At 34.3% G+C, this 17,928-nt stretch overlaps 1 protein-coding gene across 28 annotated transcripts in view; it reads left to right on the top strand.

The window, feature by feature from the left end:
- The window catches only part of PLCXD (Phosphatidylinositol-specific phospholipase C X domain containing), a 40,766-nt gene extending 22,838 nt beyond the window's left edge, over window positions 1-17,928 (top strand). For all 28 annotated transcript variants that reach the window (XM_073970018.1, XM_073970003.1, XM_073969992.1 and 25 more), the window contains exons 3-4: window positions 17,310-17,583; window positions 17,655-17,928. In XM_073970018.1, coding sequence (XP_073826119.1) covers window positions 17,310-17,583; window positions 17,655-17,892 — 512 coding nt within the window. In that variant the 3' untranslated portion in view covers window positions 17,893-17,928. The remainder of the gene's footprint in view (window positions 1-17,309; window positions 17,584-17,654) is intronic.

The raw sequence follows: 17,928 nt of genomic DNA, 5'->3' as shown, positions 1-17,928 counted from the left end.
ATAGTCGTGGATTTTTAAAGATTTGTTAGGAGCTAACAAAGAGGACAATAGGCGTGGATTTTTAAAGATTTTTTAGGAGGTACCAAAGAGGACAATAGGCGTGGATTTTTAAAGATTTTTTAGGAGCTAACAAAGAGGACAATAGGCGTGGATTTTTAAAGATTTTTTAGGAGCTAACAAAGAGGACAATAGTCGTGGATTTTTAAAGATTTGTTAGGAGCTAACAAAGAGGACAATAGGCGTGGATTTTTAAAGATTTTTTAGGAAGTAACAAAGAGGACAATAGGCGTGGATTTTTAAAGATTTTTTAGGAAGTAACAAAGAGGACATTAGGCGTGGATTTTTAAAGATTTTTTAGGAAGTAACAAAGAGGACATTAGGCGTGGATTTTTAAAGATTTTTTTGGAAGTAACAAAGAGGACATTAGGCGTGGATTTTTAAAGATTTTTTAGGAAGTAACAAAGAGGACATTAGGCGTGGATTTTTAAAGATTTTTTAGGAAGTAACAAAGAGGACATTAGGCGTGGATTTTTAAAGATTTTTTAGGAAGTAACAAAGAGGACATTAGGCGTGGATTTTTAAAGATTTTTTAGGAAGTAACAAAGAGGACATTAGGCGTGGATTTTTAAAGATTTTTTAGGAAGTAACAAAGAGGACATTAGGCGTGGATTTTTAAAGATTTTTTAGGAAGTAACAAAGAGGACATTAGGCGTGGATTTTTAAAGATTTTTTAGGAAGTAACAAAGAGGACATTAGGCGTGGATTTTTAAAGATTTTTTAGGAAGTAACAAAGAGGACATTAGGCGTGGATTTTTAAAGATTTTTTAGGAAGTAACAAAGAGGACATTAGGCGTGGATTTTTAAAGATTTTTTAGGAAGTAACAAAGAGGACAATCGGCGTGGATTTTTAAAGATTTTTTAGGAGGTACCAAAGAGGACAATAGGCGTGGATTTTTAAAGATTTTTTAGGAGGTACCAAAGAGGACAATAGGCGTGGATTTTTAAAGATTTTTTAGGAGGTACCAAAGAGGACAATAGGCGTGGATTTTTAAAGATTTGTTAGGAAGTAACAAAGAGGACAATCGGCGTGGATTTTTAAAGATTTTTTAGGAGGTACCAAAGAGGACAATAGGCTTGGATTTTTAAAGATTTTTTAGGAGGTACCAAAGAGGACAATAGGCGTGGATTTTTAAAGATTTTTTAGGAGGTACCAAAGAGGACAATAGGCGTGGATTTTTAAAGATTTTTTAGGAGGTACCAAAGAGGACAATAGGCCTGGATTTTCAAAGATTTTTTAGGAGGTACCAAAGAGGACAATAGGCGTGGATTTTTAAAGATTTTTTAGGAGGTACCAAAGAGGACAATAGGCGTGGATTTTTAAAGATTTTTTAGGAGGTACCAAAGAGGACAATAGGCGTGGATTTTCAAAGATTTTTTAGGAGGTACCAAAGAGGACAATAGGCGTGGATTTTTAAAGATTTTTTAGGAGGTACCAAAGAGGACAATAGGCGTGGATTTTTAAAGATTTTTTAGGAGGTACCAAAGAGGACAATAGGCGTGGATTTTTAAAGATTTTTTAGGAGGTACCAAAGAGGACAATAGGCGTGGATTTTTAAAGATTTTTTAGGAGGTACCAAAGAGGACAATTGGCGTGGATTTTTAAAGATTTTTTAGGAGGTACCAAAGAGGACAATAGGCGTGGATTTTTAAAGATTTTTTAGGAGGTACCAAAGAGGACAATAGGCGTGGATTTTTAAAGATTTTTTAGGAGGTACCAAAGAGGACAATAGGCGTGGATTTTTAAAGATTTTTTAGGAGGTACCAAAGAGGACAATAGGCGTGGATTTTTAAAGATTTTTTAGGAGCTAACAAAGAGGACAATAGGCGTGGATTTTTAAAGATTTTTTAGGAACTAACAAAGAGGACAATAGGCGTGGATTTTTAAAGATTTTTTAGGAGCTAACAAAGAGGACAATAGGCGTGGATTTTTAAAGATTTTTTAGGAGCTAACAAAGAGGACAATAGGCGTGGATTTTTAAAGATTTTTTAGGAACTAACAAAGAGGACAATAGGCGTGGATTTTTAAAGATTTTTTAGGAGCTAACAAAGAGGACAATAGGCGTGGATTTTTAAAGATTTTTTAGGAGCTAACAAAGAGGACAATAGGCGTGGATTTTTAAAGATTTTTTAGGAACTAACAAAGAGGACAATAGGCGTGGATTTTTAAAGATTTTTAGGAACTAACAAAGAGGACAATAGGCGTGGATTTTTAAAGATTTTTAGGAGCTAACAAAGAGGACAATAGGCCTGTATTTTTAAAGATTTGTTAGGAGCTAACAAAGAGGACAATAGGCCTGGATTTTTAAAGATTTGTTAGGAGCTAACAAAGAGGACAATAGGCGTGGATTTTTAAAGATTTTTAAGGAGCTAACAAAGAGGACAATAGGCGTGGATTTTTAAAGATTTTTTAGGAACTAACAAAGAGGACAATAGGCGTGGATTTTTAAAGATTTTTTAGGAGCTAACAAAGAGGACAATAGGCGTGGATTTTTAAAGATTTGTTAGGAGCTAACAAAGATGACAATAGGCGTGGATTTTTAAAGATTTTTTAGGAACTAACAAAGAGGACAATAGGCCTGGATTTTTAAAGATTTGTTAGGAGCTAACAAAGATGACAATAGGCGTGGATTTTTAAAGATTTTTTAGGAGCTAACAAAGAGGACAATAGGCGTGGATTTTTAAAGATTTTTTAGGAACTAACAAAGAGGACAATAGGCGTGGATTTTTAAAGATTTTTTAGGAGCTAACAAAGAGGACAATAGGCGTGGATTTTTAAAGATTTTTTAGGAGCTAACAAAGAGGACAATAGGCGTGGATTTTTAAAGATTTTTTAGGAGCTAACAAAGAGGACAATAGGCCTGGATTTTTAAAGATTTGTTAGGAGCTAACAAAGAGGACAATAGGCGTGGATTTTTAAAGATTTTTAGGAGCTAACAAAGAGGACAATAGGCCTGTATTTTTAAAGATTTGTTAGGAGCTAACAAAGAGGACAATAGGCCTGGATTTTTAAAGATTTGTTAGGAGCTAACAAAGAGGACAATAGGCGTGGATTTTTAAAGATTTTTTAGGAACTAACAAAGAGGACAATAGGCGTGGATTTTTAAAGATTTTTTAGGAGCTAACAAAGAGGACAATAGTCGTGGATTTTTAAAGATTTGTTAGGAGCTAACAAAGAGGACAATAGGCGTGGATTTTTAAAGATTTTTTAGGAGGTACCAAAGAGGACAATAGGCGTGGATTTTTAAAGATTTTTTAGGAGCTAACAAAGAGGACAATAGGCGTGGATTTTTAAAGATTTTTTAGGAGCTAACAAAGAGGACAATAGTCGTGGATTTTTAAAGATTTGTTAGGAGCTAACAAAGAGGACAATAGGCGTGGATTTTTAAAGATTTGTTAGGAGGTACCAAAGAGGACAATAGGCGTGGATTTTTAAAGATTTTTTAGGAGGTACCAAAGAGGACAATAGGCGTGGATTTTTAAAGATTTTTTAGGAGCTAACAAAGAGGACAATAGTCGTGGATTTTTAAAGATTTTTAGGAGCTAACAAAGAGGACAATAGGCGTGGATTTTTAAAGATTTTTTAGGAGCTAACAAAGAGGACAATAGTCGTGGATTTTTAAAGATTTGTTAGGAGCTAACAAAGAGGACAATAGGCGTGGATTTTTAAAGATTTTTTAGGAGGTACCAAAGAGGACAATAGGCGTGGATTTTTAAAGATTTTTTAGGAGCTAACAAAGAGGACAATAGGCGTGGATTTTTAAAGATTTTTTAGGAGCTAACAAAGAGGACAATAGTCGTGGATTTTTAAAGATTTGTTAGGAGCTAACAAAGAGGACAATAGGCGTGGATTTTTAAAGATTTTTTAGGAAGTAACAAAGAGGACATTAGGCGTGGATTTTTAAAGATTTTTTAGGAAGTAACAAAGAGGACATTAGGCGTGGATTTTTAAAGATTTTTTAGGAAGTAACAAAGAGGACATTAGGCGTGGATTTTTAAAGATTTTTTTGGAAGTAACAAAGAGGACATTAGGCGTGGATTTTTAAAGATTTTTTAGGAAGTAACAAAGAGGACATTAGGCGTGGATTTTTAAAGATTTTTTAGGAAGTAACAAAGAGGACATTAGGCGTGGATTTTTAAAGATTTTTTAGGAAGTAACAAAGAGGACATTAGGCGTGGATTTTTAAAGATTTTTTAGGAAGTAACAAAGAGGACATTAGGCGTGGATTTTTAAAGATTTTTTAGGAAGTAACAAAGAGGACATTAGGCGTGGATTTTTAAAGATTTTTTAGGAAGTAACAAAGAGGACAATCGGCGTGGATTTTTAAAGATTTTTTAGGAGGTACCAAAGAGGACAATAGGCGTGGATTTTTAAAGATTTTTTAGGAGGTACCAAAGAGGACAATAGGCGTGGATTTTTAAAGATTTTTTAGGAGGTACCAAAGAGGACAATAGGCGTGGATTTTTAAAGATTTTTTAGGAGGCACCAAAGAGGACAATAGGCGTTGATTTTTACTGATTTTTTAGGAGGTACCAAAGAGGACAATAGGCGTGGATTTTTAAAGATTTTTTAGGAGGTACCAAAGAGAACAATAGGCGTGGATTTTTAAAGATTTTTATGGGGTACCAAAGAGAACAATAGGCGTGGATTTTTTAAGTTTTTTTTAGAATGTCCCAAAGAGGACAATATCCGTGGATTTTTAAAGTTTTTTTTTTAGAATGTCCCAAAGAGGACAATATCCGTGGATTTTTAAAGATTTCTTAGGAGGTACCAAAGAGGACAATAGCCTCGAATTTTCAAAGATTTTTAGAACATCCCAAAGAGGACAATAGGCGAGGATTTTTAAAGATTTTTAGGAGGTACCAAAGAGGACAATAGGCGTGAATTTTTAAAGATTTTTTAGGAAGTACCAAAGAGGACATTAGGCGTGGATTTTTAAAGATTTTTTAGGAAGTAACAAAGAGGACATTAGGCGTGGATTTTTAAAGATTTTTTAGGAAGTAACAAAGAGGACATTAGGCGTGGATTTTTAAAGATTTTTTAGGAAGTAACAAAGAGGACATTAGGCGTGGATTTTTAAAGATTTTTTAGGAAGTAACAAAGAGGACATTAGGCGTGGATTTTTAAAGATTTTTTAGGAAGTAACAAAGAGGACATTAGGCGTGGATTTTTAAAGATTTTTTAGGAAGTAACAAAGAGGACATTAGGCGTGGATTTTTAAAGATTTTTTAGGAAGTAACAAAGAGGACATTAGGCGTGGATTTTTAAAGATTTTTTAGGAAGTAACAAAGAGGACAATCGGCGTGGATTTTTAAAGATTTTTTAGGAGGTACCAAAGAGGACAATAGGCGTGGATTTTTAAAGATTTTTTAGGAGGCACCAAAGAGGACAATAGGCGTTGATTTTTACTGATTTTTTAGGAGGTACCAAAGAGGACAATAGGCGTGGATTTTTAAAGATTTTTTAGGAGGTACCAAAGAGAACAATAGGCGTGGATTTTTAAAGATTTTTATGGGGTACCAAAGAGAACAATAGGCGTGGATTTTTTAAGTTTTTTTTAGAATGTCCCAAAGAGGACAATATCCGTGGATTTTTAAAGTTTTTTTTTTAGAATGTCCCAAAGAGGACAATATCCGTGGATTTTTAAAGATTTCTTAGGAGGTACCAAAGAGGACAATAGCCTCGAATTTTCAAAGATTTTTAGAACATCCCAAAGAGGACAATAGGCGTGGATTTTTAAAGATTTTTTAGGAGGTACCAAAGAGGACAATAGGCGTGGATTTTTAAAGATTTTTTAGGAGCTAACAAAGAGGACAATAGGCGTGGATTTTTAAAGATTTTTTAGGAGCTAACAAAGAGGACAATAGTCGTGGATTTTTAAAGATTTGTTAGGAGCTAACAAAGAGGACAATAGGCGTGGATTTTTAAAGATTTTTTAGGAAGTAACAAAGAGGACATTAGGCGTGGATTTTTAAAGATTTTTTAGGAAGTAACAAAGAGGACATTAGGCGTGGATTTTTAAAGATTTTTTAGGAAGTAACAAAGAGGACATTAGGCGTGGATTTTTAAAGATTTTTTTGGAAGTAACAAAGAGGACATTAGGCGTGGATTTTTAAAGATTTTTTAGGAAGTAACAAAGAGGACATTAGGCGTGGATTTTTAAAGATTTTTTAGGAAGTAACAAAGAGGACATTAGGCGTGGATTTTTAAAGATTTTTTAGGAAGTAACAAAGAGGACATTAGGCGTGGATTTTTAAAGATTTTTTAGGAAGTAACAAAGAGGACATTAGGCGTGGATTTTTAAAGATTTTTTAGGAAGTAACAAAGAGGACATTAGGCGTGGATTTTTAAAGATTTTTTAGGAAGTAACAAAGAGGACAATCGGCGTGGATTTTTAAAGATTTTTTAGGAGGTACCAAAGAGGACAATAGGCGTGGATTTTTAAAGATTTTTTAGGAGGTACCAAAGAGGACAATAGGCGTGGATTTTTAAAGATTTTTTAGGAGGTACCAAAGAGGACAATAGGCGTGGATTTTTAAAGATTTTTTAGGAGGCACCAAAGAGGACAATAGGCGTTGATTTTTACTGATTTTTTAGGAGGTACCAAAGAGGACAATAGGCGTGGATTTTTAAAGATTTTTTAGGAGGTACCAAAGAGAACAATAGGCGTGGATTTTTAAAGATTTTTATGGGGTACCAAAGAGAACAATAGGCGTGGATTTTTTAAGTTTTTTTTAGAATGTCCCAAAGAGGACAATATCCGTGGATTTTTAAAGTTTTTTTTTTAGAATGTCCCAAAGAGGACAATATCCGTGGATTTTTAAAGATTTCTTAGGAGGTACCAAAGAGGACAATAGCCTCGAATTTTCAAAGATTTTTAGAACATCCCAAAGAGGACAATAGGCGAGGATTTTTAAAGATTTTTAGGAGGTACCAAAGAGGACAATAGGCGTGAATTTTTAAAGATTTTTTAGGAAGTACCAAAGAGGACATTAGGCGTGGATTTTTAAAGATTTTTTAGGAAGTAACAAAGAGGACATTAGGCGTGGATTTTTAAAGATTTTTTAGGAAGTAACAAAGAGGACATTAGGCGTGGATTTTTAAAGATTTTTTAGGAAGTAACAAAGAGGACATTAGGCGTGGATTTTTAAAGATTTTTTAGGAAGTAACAAAGAGGACATTAGGCGTGGATTTTTAAAGATTTTTTAGGAAGTAACAAAGAGGACATTAGGCGTGGATTTTTAAAGATTTTTTAGGAAGTAACAAAGAGGACATTAGGCGTGGATTTTTAAAGATTTTTTAGGAAGTAACAAAGAGGACATTAGGCGTGGATTTTTAAAGATTTTTTAGGAAGTAACAAAGAGGACAATCGGCGTGGATTTTTAAAGATTTTTTAGGAGGTACCAAAGAGGACAATAGGCGTGGATTTTTAAAGATTTTTTAGGAGGCACCAAAGAGGACAATAGGCGTTGATTTTTACTGATTTTTTAGGAGGTACCAAAGAGGACAATAGGCGTGGATTTTTAAAGATTTTTTAGGAGGTACCAAAGAGAACAATAGGCGTGGATTTTTAAAGATTTTTATGGGGTACCAAAGAGAACAATAGGCGTGGATTTTTTAAGTTTTTTTTAGAATGTCCCAAAGAGGACAATATCCGTGGATTTTTAAAGTTTTTTTTTTAGAATGTCCCAAAGAGGACAATATCCGTGGATTTTTAAAGATTTCTTAGGAGGTACCAAAGAGGACAATAGCCTCGAATTTTCAAAGATTTTTAGAACATCCCAAAGAGGACAATAGGCGAGGATTTTTAAAGATTTTTAGGAGGTACCAAAGAGGACAATAGGCGTGAATTTTTAAAGATTTTTTAGGAAGTACCAAAGAGGACATTAGGCGTGGATTTTTAAAGATTTTTTAGGAAGTAACAAAGAGGACATTAGGCGTGGATTTTTAAAGATTTTTTAGGAAGTAACAAAGAGGACATTAGGCGTGGATTTTTAAAGATTTTTTAGGAAGTAACAAAGAGGACATTAGGCGTGGATTTTTAAAGATTTTTTAGGAAGTAACAAAGAGGACATTAGGCGTGGATTTTTAAAGATTTTTTAGGAAGTAACAAAGAGGACATTAGGCGTGGATTTTTAAAGATTTTTTAGGAAGTAACAAAGAGGACATTAGGCGTGGATTTTTAAAGATTTTTTAGGAAGTAACAAAGAGGACAATCGGCGTGGATTTTTAAAGATTTTTTAGGAGGTACCAAAGAGGACAATAGGCGTGGATTTTTAAAGATTTTTTAGGAGGCACCAAAGAGGACAATAGGCGTTGATTTTTACTGATTTTTTAGGAGGTACCAAAGAGGACAATAGGCGTGGATTTTTAAAGATTTTTTAGGAGGTACCAAAGAGAACAATAGGCGTGGATTTTTAAAGATTTTTATGGGGTACCAAAGAGAACAATAGGCGTGGATTTTTAAAGATTTTTATGGGGTACCAAAGAGAACAATAGGCGTGGATTTTTTAAGTTTTTTTTAGAATGTCCCAAAGAGGACAATATCCGTGGATTTTTAAAGATTTCTTAGGAGGTACCAAAGAGGACAATAGCCTCGAATTTTCAAAGATTTTTAGAACATCCCAAAGAGGACAATAGGCGAGGATTTTTAAAGATTTTTAGGAGGTACCAAAGAGGACAATAGGCGTGAATTTTTAAAGATTTTTTAGGAAGTACCAAAGAGGACATTAGGCGTGGATTTTTAAAGATTTTTTAGGAAGTAACAAAGAGGACATTAGGCGTGGATTTTTAAAGATTTTTTAGGAAGTAACAAAGAGGACATTAGGCGTGGATTTTTAAAGATTTTTTAGGAAGTAACAAAGAGGACATTAGGCGTGGATTTTTAAAGATTTTTTAGGAAGTAACAAAGAGGACATTAGGCGTGGATTTTTAAAGATTTTTTAGGAAGTAACAAAGAGGACATTAGGCGTGGATTTTTAAAGATTTTTTAGGAAGTAACAAAGAGGACATTAGGCGTGGATTTTTAAAGATTTTTTAGGAAGTAACAAAGAGGACAATCGGCGTGGATTTTTAAAGATTTTTTAGGAGGTACCAAAGAGGACAATAGGCGTGGATTTTTAAAGATTTTTTAGGAGGTACCAAAGAGGACAATAGGCGTGGATTTTTAAAGATTTTTTAGGAGGCACCAAAGAGGACAATAGGCGTTGATTTTTACTGATTTTTTAGGAGGTACCAAAGAGGACAATAGGCGTGGATTTTTAAAGATTTTTTAGGAGGTACCAAAGAGAACAATAGGCGTGGATTTTTAAAGATTTTTATGGGGTACCAAAGAGAACAATAGGCGTGGATTTTTTAAGTTTTTTTTAGAATGTCCCAAAGAGGACAATATCCGTGGATTTTTAAAGTTTTTTTTTTTAGAATGTCCCAAAGAGGACAATATCCGTGGATTTTTAAAGATTTCTTAGGAGGTACCAAAGAGGACAATAGCCTCGAATTTTCAAAGATTTTTAGAACATCCCAAAGAGGACAATAGGCGTTGATTTTTACTGATTTTTTAGGAGGTACCAAAGAGGACAATAGGCGTGGATTTTTAAAGATTTCTTAGGAGCTACCAAAGAGGACAATAGGCGTGGATTTTTAAAGATTTTTAGGAGGTACCAAAGAGGACAATAGGCGTGGATTTTTAAAGATTTTTTAGGAGCTAACAAAGAGGACAATAGGCGTGGATGTTTAAAGATTTTTAGGAGCTAACAAAGAGGACAATAGGCGTGGATTTTTAAAGATTTTTTAGGAGCTAACAAAGAGGACAATAGGCGTGGATGTTTAAAGATTTTTTAGGAGCTAACAAAGAGGACAATAGGCGTGGATTTTTAAAGATTTTTTAGGAAGTACCAAAGAGGACATTAGGCGTGGATTTTTAAAGATTTTTTAGGAAGTACCAAAGAGGACATTAGGCGTGGATTTTTAAAGATTTTTTAGGAAGTAACAAAGAGGACATTAGGCGTGGATTTTTAAAGATTTTTTAGGAAGTAACAAAGAGGACATTAGGCGTGGATTTTTAAAGATTTTTTAGGAAGTAACAAAGAGGACATTAGGCGTGGATTTTTAAAGATTTTTTAGGAAGTAACAAAGAGGACATTAGGCGTGGATTTTTAAAGATTTTTTAGGAAGTAACAAAGAGGACATTAGGCGTGGATTTTTAAAGATTTTTTAGGAAGTAACAAAGAGGACATTAGGCGTGGATTTTTAAAGATTTTTTAGGAAGTAACAAAGAGGACATTAGGCGTGGATTTTTAAAGATTTTTTAGGAAGTAACAAAGAGGACATTAGGCGTGGATTTTTAAAGATTTTTTAGGAAGTAACAAAGAGGACATTAGGCGTGGATTTTTAAAGATTTTTTAGGAAGTAACAAAGAGGACATTAGGCGTGGATTTTTAAAGATTTTTTAGGAAGTAACAAAGAGGACAATCGGCGTGGATTTTTAAAGATTTTTTAGGAGGTACCAAAGAGGACAATAGGCGTGGATTTTTAAAGATTTTTTAGGAGGTACCAAAGAGGACAATAGGCGTGGATTTTTAAAGATTTTTTAGGAGGCACCAAAGAGGACAATAGGCGTTGATTTTTACTGATTTTTTAGGAGGTACCAAAGAGGACAATAGGCGTGGATTTTTAAAGATTTTTTAGGAGGTACCAAAGAGAACAATAGGCGTGGATTTTTAAAGATTCCCAAAGAGGACAATAGGCGAGGATTTTTAAAGATTTTTAGGAGGTACCAAAGAGGACAATAGGCGTGAATTTTTAAAAATTTTTAGGAGGTACCAAAGAGGACAATAGGCGTGGATTTTTAAAGATTTCTTAGGAGCTACCAAAGAGGACAATAGGCGTGGATTTTTAAAGATTTTTTAGGAGGTACCAAAGAGGACAATAGGCGTGGATTTTTAAAGATTTTTTAGGAAGTACCAAAGAGGACATTAGGCGTGGATTTTTAAAGATTTTTTAGGAAGTAACAAAGAGGACATTAGGCGTGGATTTTTAAAGATTTTTTAGGAAGTAACAAAGAGGACATTAGGCGTGGATTTTTAAAGATTTTTTAGGAAGTAACAAAGAGGACATTAGGCGTGGATTTTTAAAGATTTTTTAGGAAGTAACAAAGAGGACATTAGGCGTGGATTTTTAAAGATTTTTTAGGAAGTAACAAAGAGGACATTAGGCGTGGATTTTTAAAGATTTTTTAGGAGGTACCAAAGAGGACAATAGGCGTGGATTTTTAAAGATTTTTTAGGAGGTACCAAAGAGGACAATAGGCGTGGATTTTTAAAGATTTTTTAGGAGGCACCAAAGAGGACAATAGGCGTTGATTTTTACTGATTTTTTAGGAGGTACCAAAGAGGACAATAGGCGTGGATTTTTAAAGATTTTTTAGGAGGTACCAAAGAGAACAATAGGCGTGGATTTTTAAAGATTTTTATGGGGTACCAAAGAGAACAATAGGCGTGGATTTTTTAAGTTTTTTTTAGAATGTCCCAAAGAGGACAATATCCGTGGATTTTTAAAGTTTTTTTTTTAGAATGTCCCAAAGAGGACAATATCCGTGGATTTTTAAAGATTTCTTAGGAGGTACTAAAGAGGACAATAGCCTCGAATTTTCAAAGATTTTTAGAACATCCCAAAGAGGACAAAAGGCGAGGATTTTTAAAGATTTTTAGGAGGTACCAAAGAGGACAATAGGCGTGAATTTTTAAAAATTTTTTAGGAAGTAACAAAGAGGACATTAGGCGTGGATTTTTAAAGATTTTTTAGGAAGTAACAAAGAGGACATTAGGCGTGGATTTTTAAAGATTTTTTAGGAAGTAACAAAGAGGACATTAGGCGTGGATTTTTAAAGATTTTTTAGGAAGTAACAAAGAGGACATTAGGCGTGGATTTTTAAAGATTTTTTAGGAGGTACCAAAGAGGACAATAGGCGTGGATTTTTAAAGATTTTTTAGGAGGTACCAAAGAGGACAATAGGCGTGGATTTTTAAAGATTTTTTAGGAGGCACCAAAGAGGACAATAGGCGTTGATTTTTACTGATTTTTTAGGAGGTACCAAAGAGGACAATAGGCGTGGATTTTTAAAGATTTTTTAGGAGGTACCAAAGAGAACAATAGGCGTGGATTTTTAAAGATTTTTATGGGGTACCAAAGAGAACAATAGGCGTGGATTTTTTAAGTTTTTTTTAGAATGTCCCAAAGAGGACAATATCCGTGGATTTTTAAAGTTTTTTTTTTTAGAATGTCCCAAAGAGGACAATATCCGTGGATTTTTAAAGATTTCTTAGGAGGTACTAAAGAGGACAATAGCCTCGAATTTTCAAAGATTTTTAGAACATCCCAAAGAGGACAAAAGGCGAGGATTTTTAAAGATTTTTAGGAGGTACCAAAGAGGACAATAGGCGTGAATTTTTAAAAATTTTTAGGAGGTACCAAAGAGGACAATAGGCGTGGATTTTTAAAAATTTTTAGGAGGTACCAAAGAGGACAATAGGCGTGGATTTTTAAAGATTTTTTAGGAGGCACCAAAGAGGACAATAGGCGTGGATTTTTAAAGATTTTTTATGAGGTACCAAAGAGGACAATAGGCGTGGATTTTTAAAGATTTTTTATGAGGTACCAAAGAGGACAATAGGCGTGGATTTTTAAAGATTTTTTAGGAGGCACCAAAGAGGACAATAGGCGTTGATTTTTACTGATTTTTTAGGAGGTACCAAAGAGGACAATAGGCGTGGATTTTTAAAGATTTCTTAGGAGCTACCAAAGAGGACAATAGGCGTGGATTTTTAAAGATTTTTAGGAGGTACCAAAGAGGACAATAGGCGTGGATTTTTAAAGATTTTTTAGGAGCTAACAAAGAGGACAATAGGCGTGGATGTTTAAAGATTTTTAGGAGCTAACAAAGAGGACAATAGGCGTGGATTTTTAAAGATTTTTTAGGAGCTAACAAAGAGGACAATAGGCGTGGATGTTTAAAGATTTTTTAGGAGCTAACAAAGAGGACAATAGGCGTGGATTTTTAAAGATTTTTTAGGAAGTACCAAAGAGGACATTAGGCGTGGATTTTTAAAGATTTTTTAGGAAGTAACAAAGAGGACATTAGGCGTGGATTTTTAAAGATTTTTTAGGAAGTAACAAAGAGGACATTAGGCGTGGATTTTTAAAGATTTTTTAGGAAGTAACAAAGAGGACATTAGGCGTGGATTTTTAAAGATTTTTTAGGAAGTAACAAAGAGGACATTAGGCGTGGATTTTTAAAGATTTTTTAGGAAGTAACAAAGAGGACATTAGGCGTGGATTTTTAAAGATTTTTTAGGAAGTAACAAAGAGGACATTAGGCGTGGATTTTTAAAGATTTTTTAGGAAGTAACAAAGAGGACATTAGGCGTGGATTTTTAAAGATTTTTTAGGAAGTAACAAAGAGGACATTAGGCGTGGATTTTTAAAGATTTTTTAGGAAGTAACAAAGAGGACATTAGGCGTGGATTTTTAAAGATTTTTTAGGAAGTAACAAAGAGGACATTAGGCGTGGATTTTTAAAGATTTTTTAGGAAGTAACAAAGAGGACAATCGGCGTGGATTTTTAAAGATTTTTTAGGAGGTACCAAAGAGGACAATAGGCGTGGATTTTTAAAGATTTTTTAGGAGGTACCAAAGAGGACAATAGGCGTGGATTTTTAAAGATTTTTTAGGAGGCACCAAAGAGGACAATAGGCGTTGATTTTTACTGATTTTTTAGGAGGTACCAAAGAGGACAATAGGCGTGGATTTTTAAAGATTTTTTAGGAGGTACCAAAGAGAACAATAGGCGTGGATTTTTAAAGATTCCCAAAGAGGACAATAGGCGAGGATTTTTAAAGATTTTTAGGAGGTACCAAAGAGGACAATAGGCGTGAATTTTTAAAAATTTTTAGGAGGTACCAAAGAGGACAATAGGCGTGGATTTTTAAAGATTTCTTAGGAGCTACCAAAGAGGACAATAGGCGTGGATTTTTAAAGATTTTTTAGGAGGTACCAAAGAGGACAATAGGCGTGGATTTTTAAAGATTTTTTAGGAGCTAACAAAGAGGACAATAGGCGTGGATGTTTAAAGATTTTTAGGAGCTAACAAAGAGGACAATAGGCGTGGATTTTTAAAGATTTTTTAGGAGCTAACAAAGAGGACAATAGGCGTGGATGTTTAAAGATTTTTTAGGAGCTAACAAAGAGGACAATAGGCGTGGATTTTTAAAGATTTTTTAGGAAGTACCAAAGAGGACATTAGGCGTGGATTTTTAAAGATTTTTTAGGAAGTAACAAAGAGGACATTAGGCGTGGATTTTTAAAGATTTTTTAGGAAGTAACAAAGAGGACATTAGGCGTGGATTTTTAAAGATTTTTTAGGAAGTAACAAAGAGGACATTAGGCGTGGATTTTTAAAGATTTTTTAGGAAGTAACAAAGAGGACATTAGGCGTGGATTTTTAAAGATTTTTTAGGAAGTAACAAAGAGGACATTAGGCGTGGATTTTTAAAGATTTTTTAGGAGGTACCAAAGAGGACAATAGGCGTGGATTTTTAAAGATTTTTTAGGAGGTACCAAAGAGGACAATAGGCGTGGATTTTTAAAGATTTTTTAGGAGGCACCAAAGAGGACAATAGGCGTTGATTTTTACTGATTTTTTAGGAGGTACCAAAGAGGACAATAGGCGTGGATTTTTAAAGATTTTTTAGGAGGTACCAAAGAGAACAATAGGCGTGGATTTTTAAAGATTTTTATGGGGTACCAAAGAGAACAATAGGCGTGGATTTTTTAAGTTTTTTTTAGAATGTCCCAAAGAGGACAATATCCGTGGATTTTTAAAGTTTTTTTTTTAGAATGTCCCAAAGAGGACAATATCCGTGGATTTTTAAAGATTTCTTAGGAGGTACTAAAGAGGACAATAGCCTCGAATTTTCAAAGATTTTTAGAACATCCCAAAGAGGACAAAAGGCGAGGATTTTTAAAGATTTTTAGGAGGTACCAAAGAGGACAATAGGCGTGAATTTTTAAAAATTTTTTAGGAAGTAACAAAGAGGACATTAGGCGTGGATTTTTAAAGATTTTTTAGGAAGTAACAAAGAGGACATTAGGCGTGGATTTTTAAAGATTTTTTAGGAAGTAACAAAGAGGACATTAGGCGTGGATTTTTAAAGATTTTTTAGGAAGTAACAAAGAGGACATTAGGCGTGGATTTTTAAAGATTTTTTAGGAGGTACCAAAGAGGACAATAGGCGTGGATTTTTAAAGATTTTTTAGGAGGTACCAAAGAGGACAATAGGCGTGGATTTTTAAAGATTTTTTAGGAGGCACCAAAGAGGACAATAGGCGTTGATTTTTACTGATTTTTTAGGAGGTACCAAAGAGGACAATAGGCGTGGATTTTTAAAGATTTTTTAGGAGGTACCAAAGAGAACAATAGGCGTGGATTTTTAAAGATTTTTATGGGGTACCAAAGAGAACAATAGGCGTGGATTTTTTAAGTTTTTTTTAGAATGTCCCAAAGAGGACAATATCCGTGGATTTTTAAAGTTTTTTTTTTTAGAATGTCCCAAAGAGGACAATATCCGTGGATTTTTAAAGATTTCTTAGGAGGTACTAAAGAGGACAATAGCCTCGAATTTTCAAAGATTTTTAGAACATCCCAAAGAGGACAAAAGGCGAGGATTTTTAAAGATTTTTAGGAGGTACCAAAGAGGACAATAGGCGTGAATTTTTAAAAATTTTTAGGAGGTACCAAAGAGGACAATAGGCGTGGATTTTTAAAAATTTTTAGGAGGTACCAAAGAGGACAATAGGCGTGGATTTTTAAAAATTTTTAGGAGATACCAAAGAGGACAATAGGCTCGAATTTTCAAAGATTTTTAGAACATCCCAAAGAGGACAATATGCGAGGATTTTTAAAGATTTTTAGAATGTCCCAAAGAGGACAATAGCCCTGGATTTTTAATGATTTTTTAGAAGGATTTTTAAAGATTTTTTTAGAATGTCCCAAAGAGAACAACAGCCCTGGATTTTTAAAGATTTTTTAGAATGTCCCAAAGAGGACAATACTCGTGGATTTTTAAAGATTTTTTAGCGGGTCCCAAAGAGGACAATAGTCGTGGATTTTTAAAAAATTTTCAGAATGTTTAAAAAAGAACCATAGGCGTGGATTTTTAAAGATTTTTAGGAGGTACCAAAGAGGATATTAGGCGTGGAGTTTTATAGGTTTTTAGGAGGAGGACGATAGACGTGGATTTTTAAAGATTTTTTAGGAAGTCCTAAGGAGGGCGATAGACGTGGATTTTTAAAGATTATTTTAGGAGGTACCAAAGAGGATATTGGCCGTGGATTTATATGGGTTTTTTGGTAGGTCCCAAAGACTTTTTAGAAGATCCCAAAGAGGACAATAACTGTGGGTTTTTTTTAGATTTTTAGAAGATCCCAAAGAGGACAATAACTGAAGATTTTAACGATTTTTTTAAGGTCCCAAAGGGGACAATAGGCGTGGATTTTTAAAGATTTTTAGAAGGTCCCAAAGGGAAAAAAGTCGTGGATTATTAAAGATTTTTTAGAAGGTCCCAAAGAGGACAATACCTATGGAGTTTTAAAGATTTTTAAGAGGTCCCAAAGAGGAAGGATTTTTAAAGAATTTTAGGAAAACCCAGTATGACGTGGATTTTTAAAGATTTATTATAAGGGCCCAAAGAGGACAATTGTCGTGGATTTTTAAAGATTTTTAGGAAATTTCAAGGAAGGCATTAGACCTGTATGATTAAGGATTTTTAAAAGGTCCTAAAGAGGGTAATAGGCATGGATTTCTAAAGATTTTTCAAGAGGTGCATGTAAGTCCCTTACGTGACAATTTCTGTAAGAAGTTCCCTACTTCTTCTATAAGAAGTCGCTTACGAGGGCTTCTTTAATAAAAGGCCCTATAAGTAGTCCGCTATAGGACCTTTTATTAGAAGTCCGAAATATTATCTTCAGTAAGAAGTTCGCTATCCACCCTATAAGAAGTCAACTGTAGGACCTTTATAAAATATCCTCGTCTTTTTCCAAAAACTTCTATATACGGTCGGTCTCTATGAAAAGTTGTCGTCTGTATAAAGTCTTATATGTTTTTTTTCCACTCAATAGAGGTCCTAATGTAATGGTCACTCAAAACCCCTTGTTTTTTTTACTAACTTCTCAACAATTCGTTATCTTTTCTTTACAGGTTTTGGTAAAAATTTGACCGTTCATCATAAACTGTGTGAATTCCTCAAAGAACATTTCGGTGAACTGGTGGTACATCCCTCAGCAACATGGCGGGCATCCTTAAATGATATTTGGTCACGTAAACAAAATGTCATACTTGCCTATGATAAACCTGAAATGGTTCAAAGATATCCACATCTACTATTTGGCTCGGTAGAACAGAGATGGGGAAATGTTCAAAAGTGGTCCGATTTAGAGGCATTCCTGCGTTCCATTAACGATAGTGATGTGTCGTAAGTGCAATGAAATTCTCTCTCCCTCTGTTTCTTTTGAAATATAAATTTATTGTTCTTTTTACTTTCAGACGTCTCTCCAGCCGTCCACTTGCCGATATGGCCGAACTAACGCCCAAAGCCTGGGACGTTATAGTCAATAAATTGGGTGGCCTTAGGAAAATGGCTGACAAAGTGAATTGGCGTATCTCCCAGTTGTATGCCAATGATTTGGGAGCCAATGCAAATATAGTTGCGGTGGACTTTTATCGAGGCACAACAATTGTAGAGACAGCAATGGATTGGAATAGAAGGAAAATTGTATTCTAAAAAAAACTAATAAAAATTTAATTGTTTTTAATTAAA

The sequence above is a fragment of the Musca autumnalis genome, unplaced genomic scaffold (assembly GCF_047663935.1).
Source record: "Musca autumnalis isolate F117 unplaced genomic scaffold, ASM4766393v1 scaffold_2, whole genome shotgun sequence".
NCBI classification, from domain to species: Eukaryota; Metazoa; Arthropoda; class Insecta; order Diptera; family Muscidae; genus Musca; species Musca autumnalis.
Note: the sequence above shows the minus strand (reverse complement) of the source record. Positions and strands in the feature narration are given on the sequence as shown.